The sequence below is a fragment of the Mizuhopecten yessoensis genome, unplaced genomic scaffold (genome assembly GCF_002113885.1).
Source record: "Mizuhopecten yessoensis strain PY_sf001 unplaced genomic scaffold, ASM211388v2 scaffold11159, whole genome shotgun sequence".
Lineage (NCBI taxonomy): Eukaryota > Metazoa > Mollusca > Bivalvia > Pectinida > Pectinidae > Mizuhopecten > Mizuhopecten yessoensis.
In genome coordinates, this window is record NW_018408909.1 from 750,443 (window position 1) to 777,952 (window position 27,510).

At 34.7% G+C, this 27,510-nt stretch overlaps 2 protein-coding genes across 3 annotated transcripts in view; one reads left to right on the forward strand and one right to left on the reverse strand.

The window, feature by feature from the left end:
* The window catches only part of LOC110467085 (protein phosphatase 1 regulatory subunit 14C-like), a 46,789-nt gene extending 21,211 nt beyond the window's left edge, over positions 1-25,578 (reverse strand). The window contains exons 1-2 of one of the 2 annotated variants that reach the window (XM_021523992.1): positions 25,252-25,576; positions 11,898-12,237 (exon numbers count right to left, since the gene is read on the reverse strand). In XM_021523992.1, the coding sequence (XP_021379667.1) occupies positions 11,898-12,237; positions 25,252-25,256 (345 nt within the window). In that variant the 5' untranslated portion in view covers positions 25,257-25,576. Of the gene's footprint in view, positions 1-11,897; positions 12,238-25,251 lie in introns of both variants that reach the window. The other variant, XM_021523993.1, reaches the window with a different exon arrangement.
* The window catches only part of LOC110467083 (low-density lipoprotein receptor-related protein 11-like), a 33,650-nt gene continuing 22,258 nt past the window's right edge, over positions 16,119-27,510 (forward strand). Inside the window, exons 1-2 of the mRNA XM_021523991.1 lie at positions 16,119-16,613; positions 19,865-20,084. Of these exons, the coding sequence (XP_021379666.1) occupies positions 16,164-16,613; positions 19,865-20,084 (670 nt within the window). The 5' untranslated portion in view covers positions 16,119-16,163. The remainder of the gene's footprint in view (positions 16,614-19,864; positions 20,085-27,510) is intronic.

A 27,510-nucleotide genomic window follows, 5' to 3' on the forward strand; every position in this document is an offset into this window, starting at 1 on the left:
GGGGGGTTGATCTATCTTTTCTGTGCAAAGATCACAGTGCTCCCATATACCCTGATTTACTGAAATGTCAAAACATGGACAATTGCAAGCATGACTTCTACCCCAGTCTCATCATTCTGATAATGCAGGGTTTGGTTTGGTTTTATTAGGTTGAATGTCTTATTAACAGCTAAGGTCATTTAAAGACCTAGATGTTCGTATATTTTGTAAATCCCCTGAGCAGGAAACTTCGATGATGACCTGATTCTGAAAGTGGACTACACTTTATTACAACAGGCTATTCAACCCCTCCCTCTACCCAAACCTGCAAGCCCTGCAGGGATTCAAATGAGTATCAAACCCAATCCCAAAACTGCTGATGTAGATTATATTATGTATAATTCAGCAAGTCCTAATTTCATTACGTATGTTTTATCACAATTCCAGTCTTCATCTTAATATCTTAACATGTACCAAAACTATAGAGATGTGGATGCATTATAGCATACAATAAATTGTGGGCCTTGTATATAATGACTTTCAGAAACCTATCCCAGTCCAACCCATTTCCTTGTAGAAAGGACTTTCAATCCATTCTAAAGTCATTCTTTATGCTGAAGAATTGATTTGACACATAAAGGAAAATATTATTATACAATAAGAAAAATATTGCATATATGATTCATATTGGATAGTCACATACAGATGTATACCGATAAGACTTATTAAATGGAAATTCACTTTGATTGGTACATAAAGTTATTCCTATCTCAATCTTATCTCCCTCGGTGAAATCTTCCCAACCGATCAAGGAATCTTTTTACCACAAGAATGCTTTTCAAAAGAATTTTAAAAGTTTACATATGTAAGCACGTCCCACTTGAATTTGTTAAACATGGCGACTGATCTGTCAAGTCCTGCTGTGTCTTCTGCATTGTTAAAATGATCGGCTCCTTAAACGGTTTTACCCAACAATCCCCATAAAATCTTATCATTTTCAGCATATTAATAGAAGCTGGTTTTAAAACCTGATCAATTTTCAGCACAGAAGCTGGTTTTGAAATTAACTATACAACAGCTGACTTCTTTATTATGTGAATGGAATTACAAATACAGGTCTTTAAAGGATTTAGCCAGACCATACAACCTACTTATTGATCTTCAATAGAAAACCGACAACCAGTGTCTTGCATTTTTTTATTGCTTGCATTTTTTTTATTGCTATGAGTATTTTGAACTAAAATATTATCAATGTTACAAGCCCTTTGATACCTAGCCCCTTAATCGCTCTACTATTGATTCCCATACAACAGCCACGCCACTATTTTACAGCAGATTGAGCCAATATACAAAATGTACCAATAAATCAAGCTGCTACAACCTGCATTTCACATGTACATGGATTTTTTCTAAACACGGAAGAGAAAAATTACCCGTCAACTGTATCACGAAAATTTGTATTGCTGCTACTATTCATATGAAAAGTTAATGTTTTTTTCACGAATAGATTTGTTTTCATTTTTATAAATCAAAATATGGAGCGAATTTCAAACAGAATGTAAACAAAGTTATATAACTTTTGACTTTTGGTGGTCTTTGGTAAAATGTTAAATCTCTCAACGGACGCAAAATTTATCTTCGTTTACTACTGTCAACCAATCCACAATGCTTTATATATTTAGGACAAACCTTTGATGCCAAAAACTGCCTTTGTTTCCTTAATTTTGGCATAAAATAACTCATTAAATTACCTTTGGAAAGTCTTCCTATACTTTTGATTACAAAAAGGCCGCGTAACATATTAGTAAAATTAAAAGACAAACAAGCCCTGATGAGTCATTTTCTATAAAAAAAATCCTTTAATCTTATGCAAGTAACAACAAAAATCTGAATTCTGTATATAGAACCTTGTTGTTTTTTAAACCTTTACAATTTAATCATAGTGAGAAACATTAGGATGATGTGTATTTTATAGCAGATTAAACATTATAAAATAGAATTGTATCTCTATGTAAATTTAAAGGATCAACTTTGATTAAAATCTCCAGTATTTCAGCAACATATACCCTGTTTCTGTATAGATCTGTGTGCTAATGAACATAAATGGATACAGAAATGCCAAAGTTACGTGGAATCGTGATCAGGAAATGCCGTCAGTGAGGATCAGGGAAGCGGAGAAGATAGAGGACAACAGAGACATTCTAAATAGCTCCATGATCGGAGATAGAACCAGATCTCTCCCTGGGGACTGCAACAGTGATGTTATCGTGATGCAAATTACTGCATGAGAGTACTCAGAACCATAGAAAAAAGTGGGTTTTTTTTATTCAGGTATTGATTTTTGCTGTCTGTTCTCACCCAGTAATTTTTGTGTGTTTTTTTTTCCCTGTGTTAGTCACCCTATGACACAATGCTATGATTGTGAATCCAGTACCAGTACTTTTTGTGTGGCCCTTATTTCCCTGTGTTAGTCACCCTATGACACAATGCTATGATTGTGGATCCAGTACCAGTACTTTTTGTGTGGCCCTTATTTCCCTGTGTTAGTTACCCTATGACACAATGCTATGATTGTGGATCCAGTACCAGTAATTTTTGTGTGGCCCTTATTTCCCTGTGTTAGTCACCCTATGACACAATGCTTTGATTGTGAATCCAGTAACATTACTGTACTGTATATAATCAATCCTCTGCTGCAGTCAACTCCAGTGAAGATTTCACATGCTGCTTCAAACAAAGCAATGCACATCAGCTGCATGTGATGTACGCAGTCACTGTGAACTGGTGTATTTACAACCAGGTTTATACTGGAATTTGGCCAAATCTTTATTTAACTTCAGATTTATAGATCTTTCCTGGGACTGAAAGTGCATTGATTTGCAATACAGTTTCAGTGTAGTACATTTGTATGGCATTATGCTTTTGAGAAATTCCGACAGATGTTTTATACAAGTAGATTTGCAAGGTTAAATTATATTGATTTTCGTTTTGGTGGTTCAGCCTTCATATAAACTTCATATACATAATCAATCACAAGTTGTATACAAATACAGTCAGAAAAATCTGAAAATTGCATGCATTTCATTCTATTTAAGTACTTTTCAAACAGATCAAAATGCCTTGTATAATATCTATACCTTGTGATGGGGTAGGCAAACCATTTTCAGTACGTATTAATATTTCCATTCTAAAGGTAAATACTGTATTGAAATGTATGGATTACTAACTCAATGATGGACGATTACGTATGCATGTACTGACTGAATTAAACCTGTACCTGTTTTTTGACATGTCTATGAACATGTAGTCCATGAATGTCACCCGAAACCTTTAAACATTTCCTTTAGCAAATTAACTCAGTTCCCTGTGTTTCCCTTAGCAAACTAACCCAGTTCCCTGTGTTTCCCTTAGCAAATTAACCCTGGTGAGTTCCCTGTGTTTCCCTTAGCAAATTAACCCAGTTCCCTGTGTTTCCCTCAGCAAATTAACCCAGTTCCCTGTGTTTCCCTTAGCAAACTAACCCTGGTGAGTTCCCTGTGTTTCCCTTAGCAAATTAACCCAATTCCCTGTGTTTCCCTTAGCAAACTAACCCAGTTCCCTGTGTCTCCTTTAGCAAATTAACCCAGTTCCCTGTGTTTCCCTTAACAAATTAAACCTGGTGAGTTCCCTGTGTTTCCCTTAGCAAACTAACCCTTGTGAGTTCCCTGTGTTTCCCTTAGCAAATTAACCCCATTCCCCGTGTTTCCCTTAGCAAACTAACCCAGTTCCCTGTGTTTCCCTTAGCAAATTAACCCTGGTGAATTCCCCTCGTTTCCCTTAGCAAACTAACCCAGTTCCCTGTGTTTCCCTTAGCAAATTAACCCTGGTGAGTTCCCTGTGTTTCCCTTAGCAAATTAACCCTGGTGAGTTTCCTGTGTGTGGGTATCAGTGTACTAGGGTACCTTATTTAGTTTGCACAAGCTTTAAGGAGCTCTTGGGGGTGGTACATATGTATATTAAACCTTGCAATACTTATCTGCGAGTGTTTACCAAATACAGAGTTATCTTCACTTGGCCTGGTGCCGATGTTATGATAAGTGAGAAAATGCCTTCCGATATATTGAACGACCTGATCAGTTCACATGCACAAATAAAATGGGTAGAGAGATTCAATGTAATACTAAGGATTGTTCCTGGTATCTACAATGGTGAACACAGACTAATTACTCCTGTGAATCACACAGAGAAACCAACAAAGTGTCATCACTTTGGGCATCAACTTGTTCCCAAAAATGTTAAAAAGGTAATCAATAGCAATATCAATTTTATACGGTCACTAAACAATCAGTCTCGTTGACTTGATGAATAAACACCGGACCATAATATGACCAGCTGACGTATTAATCAATACATCCATCCTTGGCTGATGGTCATGTACTTCGGTCATTGTCCATATTTTGTTCAATATTCATAATCTCTACCCTAAAAGATCAACAACTTTATTCTGACCACACTACTTGTTAAAAGATCTTTGTTTTGTTCTTGGTTTTGTTATAAATGCATTTTTCCAGATTCTGTGCAAATGTGACTTAGCTTGTCAAGGCTAGCTCCCAAATTGCAGAAGAACAAAGTTTTAGGGTCAATTTATCTGAAATAGCTTAATAGAAGTTATATTGGCATAAATGGGCCGACTATTGATTCCTTGGAGTCATTAATCTCCCTTTCACATGAACTGTATAAGGTCTAGTCGTACATATGTGTGGTTGTATTTGTATAATTGATAATCAGTCTACTTCCAACGCCCATTCACTCAACCCCTAATATAGATTAACTACAAGTTAATGGAAATATTACACAAAGTTTTTTTGTTTTCTTTTGATCATTAAAACTTAAAAACTAAGATTTCGTGAATAAGGATTGAATATAAAAAAGAATTACAGCTGTTCTGATAAACATAATTTTTCTCTTAAATGAAGTTAACATAATTGTTGGTAATTAATCGAGCAAGTTTTCATTGCAAATGATTCTGATGCCCATTTCCAATAGCCTCTCAATTTCCAATACACTCTCAAGAACCATTAATTTAGTCTGTGATAATAACTGGAGCACACATGAATATTTAATGAGGATGTGATTTAAGTGATAATGACAACAATGTATTACTCATTGAGCTTCAAAATGTTAAAATGTATGTTATATCGATTCTTCTTCCACCAACATCAATATATATGACAAATCACATAGCTCATTTCTCTCTTTCCAGAAGATAGACAAATTACAACATGATACATGATCTTTTCCAACTAGTAAACAAAGAGATAAGGCAATCAATTAATTTACTAAGTATTTTACATCAAAAGTATTAAACTGCACCTGGACTAGCAGAATACTAAAATATGGAGCACAATCGTCACTTTGATTGTGAATTTAAAATAATTATAGAGTGACAGCTTACAGGTTTTGATCGAGAACAAAGCCTCAATCAAGTTTAAAAACCTGTACAACCCCTATACCTAAATGTATGTACATACTCGTCATTATTTTAAATTGCGCTATATTAGTAAGTATATATTCTGTCAAATTTTTTTTTATCTTTTGCTATATTATTAGCATATACATGTATAAACATTAAACTTGTCCGATAGTGTTTTAATCCTTGTATTTGTGTACATTTGTACTAACATGTCTGACCACCTAATCTGTGATAGTTGAAATTGTCCTTTACTCTTGTATTTTACCCTAAACTTTATTACTCATTATTTTGTTTGTTGACATACCAATATTTGTCGAAATAAAAGCTCTGACGAGCTAATGTGTAAACATCTTTATAATGTATGTGATGTTAAATGAAGTTAATTGTATTCTATTGTATTGTTGTGTATGTTTGATTCCCTCACTACTGGAGGTGTATCATAATTAGCAGAATATTAATGCTAATGGTCTCTCTAAATATAACAGTCATACGATAACTTCATGATCATTTAAAGTTGTTTTTATAGCTAACTACATACAAAACCGATTATTTTTGTTGAATAAACTCTATAGCATGGATCCTTTTGTGGTGAAACTCTGTACCTGGACTGAATCAGGTGTGAAAAGTGTAATGTTTCTGTTATGTTTTTATTCTAATCAGGACTTACTCGTGCAGTGTGTGAGTTAGCCAAACCCAGGGAAGTAAGATCAAACAACCTGTATCATGTACACCCCTTGGCCAAGGAATTAAGTGCAGCACGTTGTGTTACGTAATATATAAACCTCAGGACATTTACAATTGTTAAAATTTGTCAGCTTTTCCTGGTTAACTCTTGAAACATTTCAATTTGTGGTATTTCATTATTGTGTACAAGTAGAAATACAGTGCTAGATCCTGTTTGGTTTCCTACAAGGCCTATTGTCAGTGTCAATTGTTCTGTAATATATAACACTTGAATCATCCCATGTTTGGTTATTGTACACAACTAGCTCAGGTAAACAGGAGGCCTTATGACAGGTTAGATGTCGAGGTGTGTAATACAGGGAAATTACAGGTAACTACAAGGGAGGAAAAGCCACAGGACAGGCCATTTCCTGGCACTTGTCTCACCTCACACTTTGACTTCCTATCACCTGGTGACAATAAACACAGGTAGATCATCGCCTCACCTATTAGTAACTCAGGTGTAATAGTCAGATATCTATTGCTCAACCTCTAATTCAGAGCCACCCCTGGGCACCATGCAATGCTTCTGATACCCCAATTATTTACAACTCTTCTACCTCAGGCAACTAATTAGTCATCTGAATGTTCTCTTTTATTATTTCACAATAAAAAGACTAATGCAAGTCTACCTTAGCTACCACTTACCTGTAGCTAGCTAATTATATAAATGTTCTCTTCTTACACTCTTTTCGGGCACTACCTAAAATATGTCTATACAAAAAAAAATAACACTTATTTAATTCTATTCTGAACCAGGAGGTTTGAAATTTTCTGTGTGGCATAGTACATTTTTATTGCATAAGTTTATCTTTTCACATGTAGCGCATCATGGTATATATTTGTACATGATATCATCATAAACAAACATACACATTTTTTAAATAAATTCTTTTTGAAAGTTTCTAATCCAAGCAAACTAATTGCATATTGCAAAAAAAAGTGTTCCTCGTCTGGATAATGGGTTAACTCAAACAGGAAATAGTTGGATCCTGTTCACGTGTCACATTTAGTGATATTTATAATTTTGTCCTCCTTAAACTTGAACCTTCTCTGTACATCATCATGTCCGCTTCCCTTCAGTATAGCTATAGGCTTGCCTTAGCATGATCTACACGTGTCAAGTCAAAAAGATCAAAATGATATTTGCAGCAAAATCTTTTACCAACATATATATTTATAAATCTACCAATTGGTATCTAATTCAAGAAAGAATTAATGCAGACGGTAATATAGGGGAACACAAAAAAATCGATAAAACTGAAATAGTAGTTATGAGTAAAATTACGATAAATTTTGATAACCTGTTTGATATTTCGTTTACAGCACCTAAAAACTAAATGAGAAATCTATATTTCATATGCTATTTTTAACAACCTATGTAAAAGGAATGCACTTTTACCGTAACCAACAGGGACGAATTTACCCAGTGTTAGAAAATATACAATACTGACTATACGTTGAATGTGCCAATTTTACAAGGAATTTGTCCTGAAATTAACCTTTTGTATGGTGTCAAATCCAATTTAATGTCTGCTTTACTATTCTGGTTGTACAGGAAGTATGTAATTTGTTCAGCTTTCAGACAAATTTGAAAACGACACCAATGACAATTTGAAATTGACAATATCAGACAGCTAGGCTATCTCTCACTTCCCATAAATGGTATCATATTTTATTATACTCATTGCTTTCATTCCAAAAAATGTCTGGTTTATTTGACAGTCTGATCAATACATTGATGTCATCCTATGGTGCAATACAGATTTCTTTCATCTTCTGATTTTAAAATCATTTTTCCCTGTATTACATCAAAAGGATTTTGTATGGGTATCATGATTTGTGCCGGACATGATTTGCATTTTCATTTTGCTACATGAATATTTTCATTTTAAATTAAAATTCAACACACTTTGAAGTTTCTGTACTGTATCAATCTTTCTTGTTCTGCAGTGTTATAATCCTATTTGATATTCAACAGGTTCAAGTTTTACAATACATAACATTTCTAATCCCGTTTTTATTATAACAAAGAAAGTGTCAAGTACATCCGCATATATCAATGGAAAGGAAATCAGCATTTTATTTACCCAGGTGGAATTTTGTATGACACATTCAGGCAGCTTTTGACATTTCTCCTAATACTCACAACCAAGAGGGTAGGCCTAAACATGACCATTTTTTTCATTATTTGTAGGTTAGACCAATAAAACGACAGGAAGCCATTTAAGTTTAGTTTTGTTGAAGTGACATATTGATCTTGTTTCTATCCCCACCTTTTTATAGCACAAACACAGGTAGCTAACTGTCAATATGTAGATCTATGGTTTCTTCGACTATAAACAGGGTTTGATTTCCGTCCATTGTGTCACCGTCTTTGATCCGTTTCTATACATGGTGGCACGGACAGACAATAAACTGTAACGCTTATCTTAAACTGTTGCTATTTAACATGTTACTCAGAGATTCCATTCAACATATAAATGTGGAATCAGTTTTAGACCAAAATCGTAAGCCGATTTGGTATGCATTTGTATCTACGTGGAATTTTGAATGTACTGACATTTTTTAAATCTGTGTCATGTGTATTTGATTATCCAGGAATTTTTTTTTAGTCATACAGGAAACACTTAAGGTATATTATATGTATTTATATGTATTTACAAATATGTATTTTTTATATGAGGCTGTAGATAACAAAGGCTTTTTTGTAAGTATAACCACATATATATTTCTTGTCTTTCCACTAAAAATTACACTAATTGTTTATTAATATTTTGTAGATGTACATAAAGATCCTCTTAATTGCTCATTAATCAAATGACTACTAGTACCTTATGAAAAATAATTAATTAGGAGGAAATAATTTAAACAATAAACATTACCATGTGACATCAAATTGAATAGTCGAAATGGTGATATAGAAAAATCTGGTGCTCAGAAAACACTTTTTTGGTAAATATTTATAAACATGCCTGGTAACATGATAAAAAGTATCTTGATTTCTTTTAATTTGAAATGAGATGTATGGAACTTGTGCCATAGTTTTCTTTACCGGTAATTTTAAGTCAAAACTTCCATAACTCATTTCATAAAATCTTATATGAATAGAAACTCATTTAAGACCATGTATATTATTGCAATCACAAACACAACGAACTTTAGAAACTGAACTGTTAAGAATAGAATATGCTCATCAAAAACACATCATGAACCACATTAAAAAGAAAGTACAGATATAAATGTTATTATCAGACTGCTAGTCTGTCTGAAACACACCAGATACCAGATGGCCAAACCTTTATTACATTATCTGGCCACAATCACAGAATTACTCCACCTATAACGCAATAAAGTAGATAAACACAAGCATACCACAGACAAAGGCTCCCGTTCTAAGATACCATTTGTATTGTAAACAGGTTTCTGTACTTGTACTTAAAGCTAAGGTAGGCTTACTTAACTGTTATTACTGAGTTTACATTACTAATACTAACGGTACATGTAGGTCAGGGACAAAGGTATCCTGGGACTGACATGGTATAAATAAACTAGTATTTCAAGTTTACAATAATTAATACGAATAGTATACCTCTCAAGCGTCAATGATAAAAAAGTTCAAATTCAAAAGACAGTTAAATAATAACCTTAAGCTTAAATTCAAAAGTTTAAATTTCGAAGAAGAAAAAATTAAATGAAGATAAAATCAAATGCCTTAATTATATTATAATGACCCAGGGAATTCAAGATTTCTCCTGGATTGTGTGATATATATATTCTAGGGTGTAAATGTATGGTTTAAGGCATTTCTATCAGTGTACCATATCCTAAACAATTTCTTTCTGCTTTTAGTGGACAGACAGTCTTGACATATCTGTGTATAGACATAGATGACAAAACAGATATAGTACAATGAATATTGTGTATGTACTGTCTGACTGATAATACCGTGTTTGATAGACATATAGGTTACACCTACAACATACTCTGACATGAATGAAGATGACTAACAATAGAGTACTATGTAGTACATTGTTTTCCCTGTGTGTATAACTACAACAGTATGACCAATGGCAGTAATAAATTACTTTGTAATACAATGTTCACCGCACAAGCATTATCATTAACAAATGGAATTTTATTCCATTCCACAACAATATAAATCTGTACTTATCAATAGCTTTAGCTCACATACGTCTTTAACAGATATTTCATTAAAACGTTCATACTTTTCTCCTGTTTGAAAAATGTATGGACAGCAATCCAATTTATTTCAATTACAAGAAGCCACATTTATATACCTTCTCACAAAGAAACCAATGAACATTTTTATTTATAGTAAACTGTAAAGATCAGTAGTGATCATTTAAATGATTAATATAAGCAAAGTTGACAAAATAATATGTAATGTAGAACTTTTTTGAAGCATTTTGTCTGAACATGTATATTTAAAAGAAACAAGATCCTACATTTATAAGCTTTTACAATAAAGTATATACAGAAGTTTTCTTTGGTAGCTTTAATTCTAATAAACATTTTCAAGTAATGTGTCCTATCGCTTGTAATTTCAAATGCAACAGACTTAATTAGAACTGTCATTTGATATGCTAAATTAAACGTCATTGATAACTGAATACTGATATATTTTCTCCACAGTTGTAAACACCTGCAGGGTAAATATGAATATTTTTTAACCATACACAACCTTAATCAATATTGTGTGATCTTTAAGATGTTTTGTATTAAAAAGAAAATTGTACATCAATTAATACAAAATCTCTTCCATAAATATTTATGTCACAGATTTTGCAGTATTTAGAGTGGTATATTTATATTAATTGAATATTTATGATATTTGTATTAAGAAAAAGCTACAGATTAATTTTGTGTCCTTGTCCTTTTTTTCCTCTTATAAATAAAATACTACAATAGATAAACATCAAACATGTCTGCCATACTATATAGAGGTGATTGAATCAATGGGCAGAAAGAAAACTTCATAATTCATTGATAAATCTGGATAAGCATTTCTACGTTAAGTTAAGTGGTCACAATCCAATGCTACACATACGGTGGTAGTAGGCACTGTTTTTGGTTGTTGGAAGGTTTTTCGGAAGTCAGTGCAATGTGTGATAACACATGATGAAAGGAGAAGTGTTTTCTTTATGGGACAAACATGGTATACAGGAAGCTGTTGGGCAAACTGACATCACAACACTCTGACATGTGTCAGCAGAGCACATTTATATAGCATACATTGTCACATCGGAATGATGTGCATTTATACACATTATTCACATGTGGTTTTTACAACTACATTAATGATGATGTATGCACAAGTTGTGTACAGGCAGGGACTTGAGAATAATAACAGTTTAACTGCAAGATCTTCTAGCATATGTTTTGTGATAAGTACAGCTTTTTCAACTTAAAATCACTATCCTTATATATAAAGTTCTTTGTTATGCTACTGAATTTTAACTATTCAAACGTATAGATAATTTTTTTATATGAAAGAAATTTTTAGGCAATTGAGATAAAATTGAACCAGTTATATATATATATGCTTTAACTGACGAAAAATGGCATCTCTTGTATAGGGTCCCAACACGAACAATGAACTCTTCCAATATGCAGCCTCTGTAGCTGGCCAGAGTATTTATGTGGTGGGATGCTTCAGAAATTAATTAGTTTATTAATTAATATAAAATAATGCAATTATTCAAACAAGTATAACACTTACCTCACAATCATAAAGTTCCCTTAGTTGTTCATATAACCAATCTTCGACCGCTAATCGTTTACGAATCAACATCATTTGGTGTTGTCCATAGCGCGCTGTCAAATACTTCTGTCGTTTATCCTTTTCTTCTTCTCGATTTGGCTTAGTGAAGCTGACATGACCTCTCGGAGAGTTAGAATCCGCAGAATCCTGTCTTTGCGCAGGAGATGAAGAAGTATTTATCGCTCCAGACTGATTCGTAGGTCGATAAGAATCCATGGAACTTGTGTAGTTTGGTGCGGCTGTGTATGTCGCCATTACGTTATAGAACCCAACACTCTTTATGCCAGTCTTCGGGACACTGCAGTGGCAAAAATAACCCAAATTTAAAAAAATGATATATGGAAAATAATTGCTATATTTTTAGTCGAACTATACAATCGGTTCATCAAATCATTAAATGGTTTTGTGAATCAGAGTATAAAACGTTAACAAACAGCTAATCGACCTAGTACTATTTTCTCTTTATTGTGTACACACTGTACAAATTGGTTCGTGCGGAGAGTTATATCAAGATTTTGGTAAATCAATTTTGCAGATTCACAAACGAAACGAAACTACATTTAAATCAAAACATCGACTCCAGTCCAATTATCTAAAAAAATAAAATAAGAAATATAATAAAAAAAAATAACACGGGAGGTTTTCTATAAGCTTATGACTTAATGGATGTTTCTAAACTCGGATACGTGACAGCTTAAAAATTAGCATGTTGTAATTTCTATAAGTTAATGACTTAATGGATGTTTCTAAACTCGGATACGTGACAGTTTAAAAATTAGCATGTTGTAATTATAAGCACATGGAGAGACATATAATAACAAACACAATTTGAGTATCATAAAACTCAAGAATACAAGCAAGTTCTTCAAATGGTTAAAATGTCTCATGGGTCGGAATTTTACGACGGTTGATAGCGGTCGGTATTGATTGATTATATTTCCTAGTAAACATTGCAATTTTGCAGAGACGTACGTACTGATACTTAAAGTACTATAATACGATATTGTTCATGGGTTTTTTTTCGGTGTCAACATTTTTATTACTTCTATAATAAATAGGCATTTGATCACGAGACTAGCAAACTCATTGTCTGACCTCTTAATCTAACGGTAACCAAGGATTGTCTTGCATTCAAAAGTGTGTCACGTCCTGGAAAATGTACCATACCAGAGTGTGTGCAAACAGAGACGTATATAACCAAAAATGGCTTTGTAAGAATCAGATCAGTATAAGTTCATCAAATGTACATGGAAAAAAAAGTTTCAATAAATGTTATTCATAAAAAACATACAGCATCGGAACCCTTAGTCCGGGCACGGACTCAGATAACTAATCTAATTCCGTGGTCCGGGAATCATACATTTCTTGTCTTAAAGACGTTCTCAATAATCACTGAAGAAATCAATGTTAGCGCTATATTTCTGAACAATCAAGCTGAAAAGGCATGTACAAATATCTATATTAAAAACACTATGAAAGGTTTCTCAAAAATCAAAGAGCATCACCTCCTCCCAAATGAAAACTAAACCTTAGCGACATCAGAGTATGAAACTCGTCAGTTTCCTTGAGCAGATTAAACCATTTATCTGTCGTTTAATTTGACATAAAAACTATTTGAAGGTATTGTCTAAATACTAGATTCTGATTAATATAATAGTCTATTCATTGATTACATGTTTTAAGTGAAATATTGTCATTTACAAAAAATCAGTTATATAAATATAAACTTTTATAATACATCAATAACGAAACAGGTTTTTCCAAGCTGTTTAATTGGTCCTGTTGACATTGATGGATGCGCACGTGGGGTCTTAAATGGAATTGTCCTCCGCCATCTTGTACATCACATATGAATTTTGAATATTTCCAATCTAATTAAAATTATATCTTCACATCGCTCCCGTTTGCGACATATCAGTAAACGGGAGCGATGTGAAGATATAATTTTAATTAGATTGGAATATTTATTTATGTATGTTTGTAACCTAGATGCTGTATTGCATTTGGATATAATAAAACTAAAACTTGAAACTCCAAACTTGGAGGAATCTAGAATACCCGGAGAAACGCAACGTGGTCAGACAGGTGACCTATTACCTTTTCACGTTTAAAACCTGCCGCCTTGGTGACAAGCGAGTGCGCTAACCTCTGCGCCACATGACCACCCCAATATTAGCCTAACAAATGTATGTTTTAGGAAACAAATTTAGGGTATGTCGGTTTGGATTTTTTATTTTATTTTATTTTAAGGGGGGAGGGAAGGGTGAAGGGCTAAGTTAAGATATCACAAAAATCACTTAACAGTTATTTAGACCATATCGTATTCTATGTAATTGTGAGGTCTTTTGAATATTAATATGGGATTAAGATTTGGTTTTACCCAGTAATACCTGCCTATGAAATAAAGAAATCACCTAGACACCATTTCGGTGCGTTCGAATGGGATGTTTAAGTACATTTGAATGAGAAAAATAATATTAGGGTCGAAGGTAAAAACTAGGGTCAATCGGGATATCTGAAACATACAAATTTTTAACCAAAGAGGAAACTGGGCGTTGTAGTGTCAAGACTCAAGAGCGACAAAATAATAACAGGAACATATTAAAGTGTCCTAAGACACAATAGCGATGTCGATGTGAGTACACTGTAGCATCACGAGACACAACAGGAACATATTGATGTGTCCCGAGACACAATAGCGATGTGAGTACACTGTAGCATCACGAGACACAACAGGAACATATTGATGTGTCCTGAGACACAATAGCGATGTGAGTACACTGTAGCATCACGAGACACAACAGGAACATATTGATGTGTCCTGAGACACAATAGCGATGTGAGTACACTGTAGCAGCACGAGATACAACAGGAACATATTGATGTGTCCTGAGACACAATAGCGATGTGAGTACACTGTAGCATCACGAGACACAACAGGAACATATTGATGTGTCCTGAGACACAATAGCGATGTGAGTACACTGTAGCATCACGAGACACAACAGGAACATATTGAAGTGTCCTGAAACACAATAGCGATGTGAGTACACTGTAGCATCACGAGACACAACAGGAACATAGGTACATTGCACATAACATGACTAGACACAATGGGGAAAATAACTATTTTTGTTTATGTTGCAGAGACACAACATGGACATGAGCTAACATAGTGTGTAAGTGAAACACGCCGCAAGCTGTTACTTTTCGTGAAAAATCCAAAGTTTCAATATTTCTGGCAAACAATTCTGGAAAGCGAAATCAAAGCGTATATGGTGGCACCTCTTCTGGGGAAAGAAAATCAATCCTCTTTGGACAAACAATGATTATGAATTATTAACAACATATTGAAAGGGGTATTACGTTTCAAACAACACAACCACGTCAAAGAAAAAGACAAAGTCTCAGAGAACAAGAACATAGAAAAAACAAGTTCAATGAGTGCTAGTTAGCAAGTAGTAATCGTACTGTACAATTATGTATTCCTTTATTTTCATTCCATATTGTACTCGTTCATTTCCTTATACTTTTAGTATTTCTTTTTAATAGCATCAGAGACGTATGTATTACAATGGTAGTATATACGTCTCTGATAGAACACTTTGAAATAAAATTGTGCTTATTTCAAATGTTGTTATCTCATGTTCAAGATTATTATTATTTATTTTAACGACAATTTTATGACATTTTTATGTATTGTGTATTGAAAATTTAATTTGACATGTTTTGACGATCTCAAGTTATAAAAGGGGTTACAAAATAAATAGGCCTTTTTTATATCAAATAATCGTACTGTGAATATTTCTGTGTTTAACCATGCATCTGTAACATTGTGAATCAAGGAGTTAACAAATCTAACACACTCTCGTTATTTCGAATTTTGGGACTTGATACATAAAATTAGGTTTATATTTTACTAAAGGCACGTATTTTTTGTATTTTTTTGTATTTTTTTTGTGATATTTTTAGTAAATTGTGCTGTCTCGGATCAGCATGATGTTGTTATTATCCTGTAATTTAGTTGTCATTATTAAAAGTGAAAATGAAATATGTCCTAATACGTAAATGATAATTCAAAGGAGTTTTTTTTTTAAGAAATAAGTGTTTTTCGTTATTTTAATCCATTACGTTTCGTTTTGATTAAAATTTTGATATTTGTACTACGGGCAGCTGCGCAGGACAGGAAGTGTTATGGCTGAAAGCTGACGATAACAACACACTATGAAAATGAAAATTATTTTTATTTTTGTCATCTTAGTGCTATCTGTGCACAGTAAAGATGAAGAATTACCGTCGCTTCAAGAACTCCTTAATGATCCCGATTTGATGAAGATTATCAAGAGGCTGGGAATAACTGGAGACGATTTGACTCGGACGAATACAAAACCTGCTGCTGTTAGGAAGTCAGAATCAGCATCCGATGTTGACTTAGGCCTACCAGAGAAACCAAAACCAACAGCTGCTCCCTCGACGATTAAACCGGAACACGTAACAGATTCGGTTGGAAATTCATGTTTCTATTCACCCCACGAAAGTACAATTATAAGATCACAAGAATCTATGAAGGCTGGGTCTCACTTTTTGAAATCTGACAGAAACAAAACTCGACACGACTGCATCATAAGTTGCTGCTACACCCAGGGTTGTACATTGGCAGTATTTGAAGATAAGGTATAATGCCAAGTATCACCTTTATTTCTTACTTAAACTTTGAGTATTTTAAATACAACAATCATTTTATATGTTCATGATATTGTATTTTGACTTGAGAACATGCATAAGAGGTCGCTGGCCGGTTATGTTTACGCCGACTGCAGCCTTTTTTCCCTGAAGCACTGTTTCTTTGACAGTTTCCACCCAAAATGCAGAACAAATTAGACATGTTGTTTCAAATTTCGGTGTGACCATATGTTTAAGAATATATTTGAGGAAAGGAATATTTATTGTGTCCCTTTGAACAGCTGGACTATATTTTGTCAAAATTGAAACAATCATAACCAAGAAACAGAGTTTTAAAGGGACATCATGTGAAGAGCCATATCTTTTTAATGAATGTATGTGTTGTATGCACTACCACTTATGTTACCTTGCTATCCCCATATTTATAGTCCGTTCCAAATGTCCAGTTTGACCACTTGAATTGTTCGGGAAAGCCCTGTTAAAAATAACGCCAATAACGTCACCTGACGGTTTTGGAACAAGGCATTAAACACAGGTGGTCTGATCGAGATGTAAAGTTTCCAAAGGGGCCCTCAGAGACGTGTGTGCATGTAAACAATTTTTTTTTACTTCAGCACTATAAATAAATCATACCATTTTACTGAACCCGGGAGGGCCTCATATCGAAATCAAACTAGCCAGTCATGTATCCCTTCCTTTCACATAAAGTACTGTATATAGAAATACATTTAGTAAACTCTCTGATACATGTCCATTAACATAACAAAATATGTTCATCTGTGTTCCAACTTAGACAAAATTAAAGATACTAGCTAGGTTAATACTTAAATAGTTTTTGATATGTATTTATAACATAAACAGCATTTCTGATGATTCCATTTCAGCTTTATACTGGCTATCTGGAATAATACATGCACAGTACCAACTGCTAGGGCAGTTATTTTCTCCTTTGAATACTTCCCACCTGCAATAATGATTCTTTAACCTAATCCTTTCGCTATCTTTTGACCATTTGACAACTTTTCCCTTCGTAGCTGACGCGCTAATGCTTTTCACACACCGACAATTCCCACGTCTAGTCATTTCGTTTACAATGAAATTGCGTGCTATGCGCATGTGTTATAGTAGCTCTGACGCAGGGAAATCCTTGATAAAACGTTGGTCAGACAGGTAGAAATCCCGATAACGATCTTAAAATTATTCATTTTTATTTTTATATATATCAGCCAAATCTGATCGTTATTTTTCATAACGAGACTCACTTGATATGTTTATGTAGTATTTATAAAAATAAGACACAAAAATATACACTTTGCGGTGATGTCCCTTTAAGAACATCTGTATAGGGGTCTAGGTCTAATTAAACATGTGGGCCACAACCTTTTCCCCCTTCCTATTACATTTGACTCAAGGCAAATATACCTGGACAGATGGAAAAAGATCTTGTATTTTGGGAAGATATACACCAAAGTTGTGTGTGACAAGTTTGTTCATCTCTTAATTTAAAATTGAGTGGTAATATGACTGATCCTGTATGCAAACTGAGGAAGTTACAGGTAGATTTTTGGTAACAGTAAGTTGTTATTAAGAGATATTATTATCGTACCAGAATAGTCTCTTGAATAATATACCAGTTAATACAATCTGAAGAATCTCCTAGAAGAGATGAAAGTACTTAAGACTTGTTGTTGAGAATTTTTCTTTTTATAATATATATATATATATATGGCTGTTAATTAGGATGCTTACTTAAATTCAGAAGCTACTAATATATTTATGAAATATGACATGGATTGATAACATGTAACCATAACATATTATGCTTTGTCGAATGGTTTCAGAATGAGCATACCAGGTACTTGTAATTGACATATATACCTGTAATACCCTTCATATGATAGATGTATTCACAACACCATGCCAAGAACACAAACATATACAACATTCACAGTCACAGGAACATAACCAGGCAGACACTTACATACCCATTGTACACACTATGTAACGGGTGCATACCCAGGTACGTATGTACTGTAGTCAAACTAAAAATAGACATTAATCACAATATGTAACAGCTGCATACCAAGGGTAAGTACTGTATATTCGGTCACGTCACATCAAATACCATAAATTTAGTGTGATTACCAATTACATGTATGTATCAGTTTTAGTTATTGCTTCACAAATTCCACCAATTCCAAACATGAGCCCAATTCCAAAAGCAGTGGAAAAAACTCCAGAATAAACATAGCCATATATAACACACACAATATACAGTGGAATATACCAAGGTATATAGCCACAACACACAAGTAAAAGGTGGCAGAGAGATCACTCTGTTGATATCTTTGGTTTGTCAACACAAATGGCCAGTTTCTATACCATAGTTCTGTGAAAGAAATGCTTTGATTTTCGTGACACTTTCCACACTTACCAATAATATCTATCACCCTCTCCAATTTGCTTTTAAACTAAATCTAAAAAATCAACATGGCATCCAGTGGCCTTCTTGGATTTTGTAAAAAGTCACATGGTCTCTATGCAATAACCATTGAAGGAATGCTTTCATTTTTACAAAACTCAAGTTTGATTTTGATTCAAATCTGGAAATTATCATGATTTTTGTGTGGGGCAGGCAGGACATTATTTTTCTGAAATAGTATCGTGTAAAAAGAAACGTAAAAATTCTTGGTTATACTTTTAATTTTAGGCCAAAGTTATGTATATTCAATCTTAAGTTTTCCCTGAAAATATTTTTATCTAGAGTTTGAGAATTATGTAACACCCAAAATTTTAAGTTTTCTAGATTACATCAAACACTGATGGTAAAGTTTATGTTTTCAAATATTTGTTGCTAATTGTTTGTGCATGGGAACACATTTTTGGTATATTTTAAGGAAAATATGCTTGTAATGTTTTGAGCAAAGTATAGGTTATTTGGAACATGCATCACATGTAATTTTATTATAGAGAGCTGTTTATGTCTTCAGGTAAAGGTTAATGGTTTTGTTTGTTCAGTTTCACTGAAAAACAATTGATTCCCAGAGATTGGTATTTATCAAACTTGGTGCACATGTTGGTTATCAACTGCTGTTTTTTGCAGATCATAGGACATGACTAACTACTTTGATTTCAGTTTCTGTGTGCTGTAATTTTCATGTGATATTTATTTTGACATTCATATTGATGAGACGCAATTTATTTGTCATTATTTAATCGGTATCTATTTACAACTGTAACAGGACAATCACACGTGCTACCTGTTCAACTGTGGAGGAAACAACAAATGTGTCTATGCTCATCATGCAAACTATGTGTCCATGACCCTTCAGGCGTCATCTGTGGTTCATGGGGGCAGTCTAGGACAGGACAACGAGGGAGACCTGAAAGGACTTGGGGAAGTAGAAAGTCCACATCCATCAGCCACACCTCAGCCCACGCCAGTTCCACAGAAAATACCAGGTAGGTTGACTAAGTTTAAGTTCAGTTAAATTATTATCAAAAGGGGATCCCCGCCGGATAACGGCAAGAAAAAATCATGAAAAAGAAAGGTTTGTCAGGAAAGGGACATTGTGTTGGGGCATGTATGCTATTCATCTTGTAGGATTAATTAAGTATTTTCAAGCCCCGCCTCTTGAAATATTAATACTATTAGCAGTCATAGCTGAATGGTGTTGTGTATGCTTGGAAGGACGTGTTCTAATTTGTTATGTTGAAAAGAGAAAGGCAATTGAGCAAGGTTAATTGTCAACTCTACTGGGTTTATTGTGATTGTTCAGCAGTTTTCATCGTTGTGCTTAGAGTGTCCTACTGTCATTATTAAGGATTAAGTAAGGAAACCCTTTCCTTATTCAATCTTAGATAAAGCTGGAATTTAATTATGTTCCCATGAAAATATACAAAATCATCTTCGGTATTGAAACAATTTTGTAGGGCCTAACCTAGGTAAACTGGCACAATCATAAGGGTATCTTTTTCATGGGCACGGAAGTGATTAATTAATTGAACAAACGAACATGTACATACAACTGTTTTGTTTGTAGACCAAGACATATCTGTCTACTAGCAACTGTGAAGTGCTGTTACATTGAATAGCATTTTATGACAATTAAAAATGTTTTAATCAGTACCGCACATTAGTGTAGGGAAAGGTACACAACAAACACTTACAAAGGATTAAAAACAATTTCTCATCACATTATAATGATAATAATGCTTTGTTTTAGGAAGGTACAACTCATTTAGCAAACAATAAAGCTTAAGGCTAATCTCCCATGAGGCCCTCTTTAAAGAGGTACACAAACATAGATGAATATACCGGTAGATTGTATAACAACAAAACAATCAATAATCAACATGCACTCAATATTATTCATAATAGTACAAAAATATATGAAAATAGACAGACGGCTTTTATGAAACAAATTTCATAAAAGGCCGCTGATCTAATCAGAGGAATTTTGTGATTATTTTTCCATTGATGAATTACTTTATTTTGTAAATTAATATCTTATGAAATGATCGAAGTGGAAAAGATAAAAAATAAAAGATGCCACAGTTTTTGCCTCGTGACACAGCTCTTTACTTGTGACATCACTTTGTCTGAACAGGTGATGTGTTATTTCACTGAATCATTGTAAGATCATAGTATAAATAAACATTTATAATTCTAACATAACCAGAGATGTATGATTATAAATGTGCAGTGTATGGTAAAGCTAGAATTTCGTGAAGGGAACTATTCCCCTTAAATGATAAAGAAGTAATATCAGTATTTTTGTGTGACAATCCCAGATTTTATTTTTCCTAGAAAATTTGATCAGAATAAACCACTAGTGTTAAGTATCAGTTACATCCTGTTAGGTATCCTGTGGTTCTGTAGGTTCTTATACCTGGAGGTGAAAGTCAAGACATGTCAGTTAAAAAATTATATTACAGGTTAGTTGGGTTTATACTGAGGCCAAACAAAACTTAGTGTGTGTTTCAGGATCCTGATCATCAAAACAGATTTAACATGCTATTTAATGAAATAATATTGCAGCATTTATATCACATACATTAATTAAACATGTAGTGACAGGTGCCAATAAGAACATACTTTCTCGGTTTGTCCACTTGTCTGAATATTTTGAAAGAAAACATAGTTCCTTATTTCCATCTGTTTGTATGTGCTGTTTAGTTGTTAGCGTGCATTTGTTCCAATTAAGTTCAAAGATGAGTAGAATCTGTGCATGTTTAATAAGGTTGCTGCACGTTCTTCCTCATTACTGATTGGCTGGCACTCCTGAGGAGTTATCCGAGTCTCTATCCTGAAGAGTTATCCGAGTCTCTATCCTGAGGAGTTATCCGAGTATCTATCCTGAGGAGTTATCAGAGTCTCTATCCTGAGGAGTTATCTGAGTATCTATCCTGAGGAGTTATCCGAGTATCTATCCTGAGGAGTTATCCGAGTCTCTATCCTGAGGAGTTATCCAAGTATCTATCCAGGGATAGGTCATGTTATAGTCAGGAAGCTAAGAGGGAAAGGGTAACATAGATAACAACATAAACCTTACAGCTTATATACCTAATACATATGCGAGTCAATTTTACATCCTTGTATGAAGATTTTACCAGTAGTTGTCACCGGCAGTATATTATAATCATAGCAAAACATGGAGTACAAATGGGTTAAATGTGTTACTGCAGCGAATTCTCCAAGTCCATTCAACTTTGTTATACATTTGTTATCTATTTAACAATAAACACATTAGTTGCTTATTTCGTATTTACACTTTTATTAGCTCACCTGGTCCGAAGGACCATGGTGAGCTTATGACATACCGCAGCGTCCGTCCGTCAACTTTTCCTTAAAAACGCTACTAGTCCTGAACTGCCAAGTAGATTTTGACTAAATTTGGTCTGGAGCATCCTTAGGCCAAGGACTCAGTTTTGTATAAACGGTGGGTGTGGCCCCCCTGGGGGCAGTTGGGCAGGGCCAAATAGGGGAAATAGAGGTAAAACCTTTAAAATCCTTCTTCTACCGTAGGGATTTAGAGATTTTATCCTAATTTAGTCTGGAGCATCCTTGGGCAAATGGGACTAAATTTTGTATAAATGGTGGGTCTGGCCTCCCTGGGTTCTGAGGGGCGGGGCCCAATAGGGGAAAAATAGCAAATTCTTTAAAATCCTTCTCATTCTGTAGGAATGAAAGAATTTGGTCCATATTTGGTCTGAAGCATTCTTGGGTGCAGGGGAACCAATTTTGTATAAAAAGTGGGTCTGGCCCCCCTGGGGGCTGAGGGGCGGGGCCCAATAGGGGAAATATAGCATTTTTTTTTTAAACATTCATCTTGTGTAGGAATGAAAGGATTTGTTTCATATTTGGTCTTAAATATCCTTGGACTTTGGGGGACCTATTTTGAATAAACCATGGGTCTGGCCCCCAGGGGCCTGAGAAGCGGGGCCCAATAGGGGAAACAAAGATTTTTTTTCTATAAAATCCTTCTTCTTCTGTAGTAATGAAAGGATTTGGTCAGAAGCATCCTTGGGGGGAAGGGGAACAAAATTTGTATAAACCATGGGTGTCCGTCCGTCCCCCCCCCCGGGGGATGAGGGGCGGGGCTCAATAGGGGAAACAGCAAAATATTCTTTAAAATCCTTCTTATTCTGTAGGAATGAAAGGATTTGGTCCATATTTGGTCTGAAGCATCATTGGGTGAAGGGGAACCAATTTTGTATAAACTGTGGGTCTGGCCCCCCAGGGGACTGAGGGATGGGACCCAATAGGGGAAATAGAAGTAAAACCTTTATATTCCTTCTATATACCATAGGGATTAAGGGTTTTTATCCTTATTTAGTCTGGAACATCCTTGGAAAAAAAGGGACTAAATTTCATTTAAACAGCAATGTCCCCTCCCCCCCCTTCTCGGGGCAAAAGGGAGGGGCCCTAGCAAATTTTTCATATACCTTCTTCTGTACGAATGACAGGATTTTGTCCAAATTTTGTATGAAGCATCCTTGGGTGAAGGGGAATCAATTTTGTTTAAGCGGTGTGTCTAACCCCCCTGGAGGCAGAGAGGTGGGGTCCAATAGGGGTAAATAGAGGTAAAATCTTTAAAATCTTTCTTCTACCATAGGGATTAAGGGATTTTATCCTAATTTAGTCTGGAGCATCCTTGGGTCAAGGGGACTCAATTTTGTATAAGCAGTGGGTGTGGTCTCCCAGGGGGCAGAAGGGCATAAGGGTGGGGCCCAATATGAGAAATAGAGGTAAAACCTTTAAAATCCTTCTTCGACCATCAGGATTAAGGGATTTTATCCTTATTTAGTCTGGAGCATCCTTGGGCCAAAAGGTCTCCCTTTTGTATATAATTGGTGGGTATGACCTTCCTAGGAGCATAGGAGTGAGGCTCTGTTTAAAGTCTGTTCTTGCTATATCTATAGTACTGGATGGATATTTCTGAAATTTCATATGCACCTACCATGGAGTGCTATATCTTTACTTCATACCAATTATTTTAAACATATTCAGGTGAGCGATACAGGCCCTCTGGGCCTCTTGTTAAATATTTTGTGTAAGAACTTTGTTATATTGTATAATAACGAGATATAGAGGATATTTAATGGTGTCCTCAGTAATAACAAATATATTTCACTAGTGTGGCTAATATATTGATATTGTTTCACAAGTGCGCAGCACGAGTGAAAAATGTCAAAATAAAGGACACAAGCATTAAATTTTCTATTTATTACATTTTTAAAGCATAAAACATAAAAAATGTGATGCACTAAAAAAAGGGAGGGAATCAGAAGCGTAATAATTAGCGCATATTCTAATGACGTCATGCCTGACAACAAGGCTGCCCGCCATTTTGATTGGATACTCAACGCAATTCCAACGTTTTCTGCTATTTTCTGGTGTGATTGCTTATAAAAATGTTATTAATTGTATATTCATGTAAATACTTAAATGTGTGTACCAAACATTTACCATAACAACCACTTATTCTATCGTCGCTTCATTTGAATCGGATTTATGAAAGGTCAATACCAAAAAGTGTTATTTTCACAGTGTGAATATCACTTTTGATATTTGTCGCAGTTTGAAAGATATCAGTTTTATCAAATCCGATATTTCACTGACAAAAATGTAATAAATGCCTTTGTTATACATTTCTTATAACAATGAACTCTGTATTACAGAGCTTGTACAACAACATATAATGAAAGCTTTTTACAAAGTACAATTTTGTCATAGCTTAATTAGTTAATTTATGTACCTAAACAAAAAAAGGTCAAGCAGGTTTGCAATCATGAGTCTTTATAATGATAACAAATTATTTGGAAACTTTAGGTTGTTACAGACTAAATAACTGATGTGTATGTAAATATGATGATGATTGCATGTACATCATTCTCATGATCACTAGTTTAACTTATAATCACTTAATTCATAGTATTCCATCAGTTGGTTCTGAGTGACAAGACCATTTCAAACAGAAGTACAAAAATGTATCTTTATAATTAACTGTTTAAGAATACAGAACTCAGTTCAAAAACAAATGTTATATTTTATTTGTATCCTAATCATGCTTACAATTTCCTATAGTATATGCAACAATAGGGAATACTTAAAATATATACTTGCCTCATTGCTCAATGTCTGTGCTGTTTATGTCAAGTAAAGCACCTTGTTGAAGACAATACCTGTTGATATTGCCCAGAATAAATTACAGCCGGTGTAGATCTGTAGCAGTATTTACTTTCTGTTCTTATCTTGAAAATGGTTGCAATCTCAGGTGAAGTCAGGATATTAGGGCTCTTGTACACACTAGAGGTCCTGTATGTAAACAAACCAGCTGTTATAATCCACTTTCTTAAGTATGTAATATACTGCTTCAGCCTGTAGGAGGAATTGTTCTGCGCCTCGTCACTAAAGTATCACAATGGAGACATTACTGCCGTCAGATATGTGGGATACTTTCTTCTCCTTCCTGTTTCCGATTTTATACCGGTTTGTGTCATAATCAAAGTGCAGACATTTGACACTTGTATAACATTGTGTGTATAAAGAGGACATGAACAGTATCAGTTTGATTTAACACTATCTTTAATACAGGGTCATACGAGATACAACTAGTTTGTTTAGGGTGGCGTTAATTGATAAGTGAAGGACATGTCATAGGTGACCAAGACTGATATAGAGATACAGAGACCTATTTTATCATTGTGCAAGATCTGCTTTAAAATGATTCATAACTAATGTCACATCATTTTACTTGGTGGACATCAGTGCAGAAGATCTTATTAACATGCACAGGTTAAAAATATTACAAGTTTCACCGTTTGCATATTGAGCATCTTGATTTAGATTTTTAGGTCACCTGAGCTTTAGCTCAAGTGACCTATTGCTATCCATTTTCGTCCGTAGTTGTCCGTTAACATTTTACATTTCAACCTTAAAGTCAAGTTCTGCTGGGCCGATTGAACTGAAAAATGGTAGGAATGATCGCCTCATGGTCCTAACAAAGTGTTGTTATTTTTCGGGTCAATCAGAAATCCAATATGGCCGCCACGGCCGCCATTTTGAAAAACTATTTCAAACTCAAAGTCAAGTTCTGCTAGGCCGATTGAACTGAAAGTTGGTAGGAATGATCTACTCATGGTCCTGACAAAGTGTTGTTATTTTTCAGGTCAATCAGAAATACAATATGGCCACCACGGCCGCCATTTTGAAAAACTATTTCAAACTTAAAGTAAAGTTCTACTTGGCCGATTGAACTGAAACTTTGTAGGAATGATCGAATCGTTGTCCTGACAAAGTGTTGTTATTTTTCGGGTCAATCAGAAATCCAATATGGCCGCCACGGCCGCCATTTTGAAAAACTATTTCAAACTCAAAGTCAAGTTCTGCTAGGCCGATTGAACTGAAAGTTGGTAGGAATGATCTACTCATGGTCCTGACAAAGTGTTGTTATTTTTCAGGTCAATCAGAAATACAATATGGCCACCACGGCCGCCATTTTGAAAAACTATTTCAAACTTAAAGTAAAGTTCTACTTGGCCGATTGAACTGAAACTTTGTAGGAATGATCGAATCGTTGTCCTGACAAAGTGTTGTTATTTTTCGGGTCAATCAGAAATCCAATATGGCCGCCACGGCCGCCATTTTGAAAAACTATTTCAAACTTAAAGTAAAGTTCTACTTGGCCGATTGAACTGAAACTTTGTAGGAATGATCGAATCGTTGTCCTGACAAAGTGTTGTTATTTTTCGGGTCAATCAGAAATCCAATATGGCCGCCACGGCCGCCATTTTGAAAAACTATTTCAAACTCAAAGTCAAGTTCTGCTAGGCCGATTGAACTGAAAGTTGGTAGGAATGATCTACTCATGGTCCTGACAAAGTGTTGTTATTTTTCAGGTCAATCAGAAATACAATATGGCCACCACGGCCGCCATTTTGAAAAACTATTTCAAACTCAAAGTCAAGTTCTGCTAGGCCGATTGAACTGAAAGTTGGTAGGAATGATCTACTCATGGTCCTGACAAAGTGTTGTTATTTTTCAGGTCAATCAGAAATACAATATGGCCACCACGGCCGCCATTTTGAAAAACTATTTCAAACTTAAAGTCAAGTTCTGCTGGGCCGATTGAACTGAAAGTTTGTAGGAAGGATCAACTCATGGTCGTGACAAAGTGTTGTTATTTTTTGGGTCGATCAGAATTCCAATATGGCCGCCACGGCCGCCATTTTGAAAAACTATTTCAAACTTAAAGTCAAGTTCTGCTGGGCCGATTGAACTGAAAGTTTGTAGGAAGGATCAACTCATGGTCGTGACAAAGTGTTGTTATTTTTTGGGTCGATCAGAAATCCAATATGGCCGCCACGGCCGCCATTTTGAAAA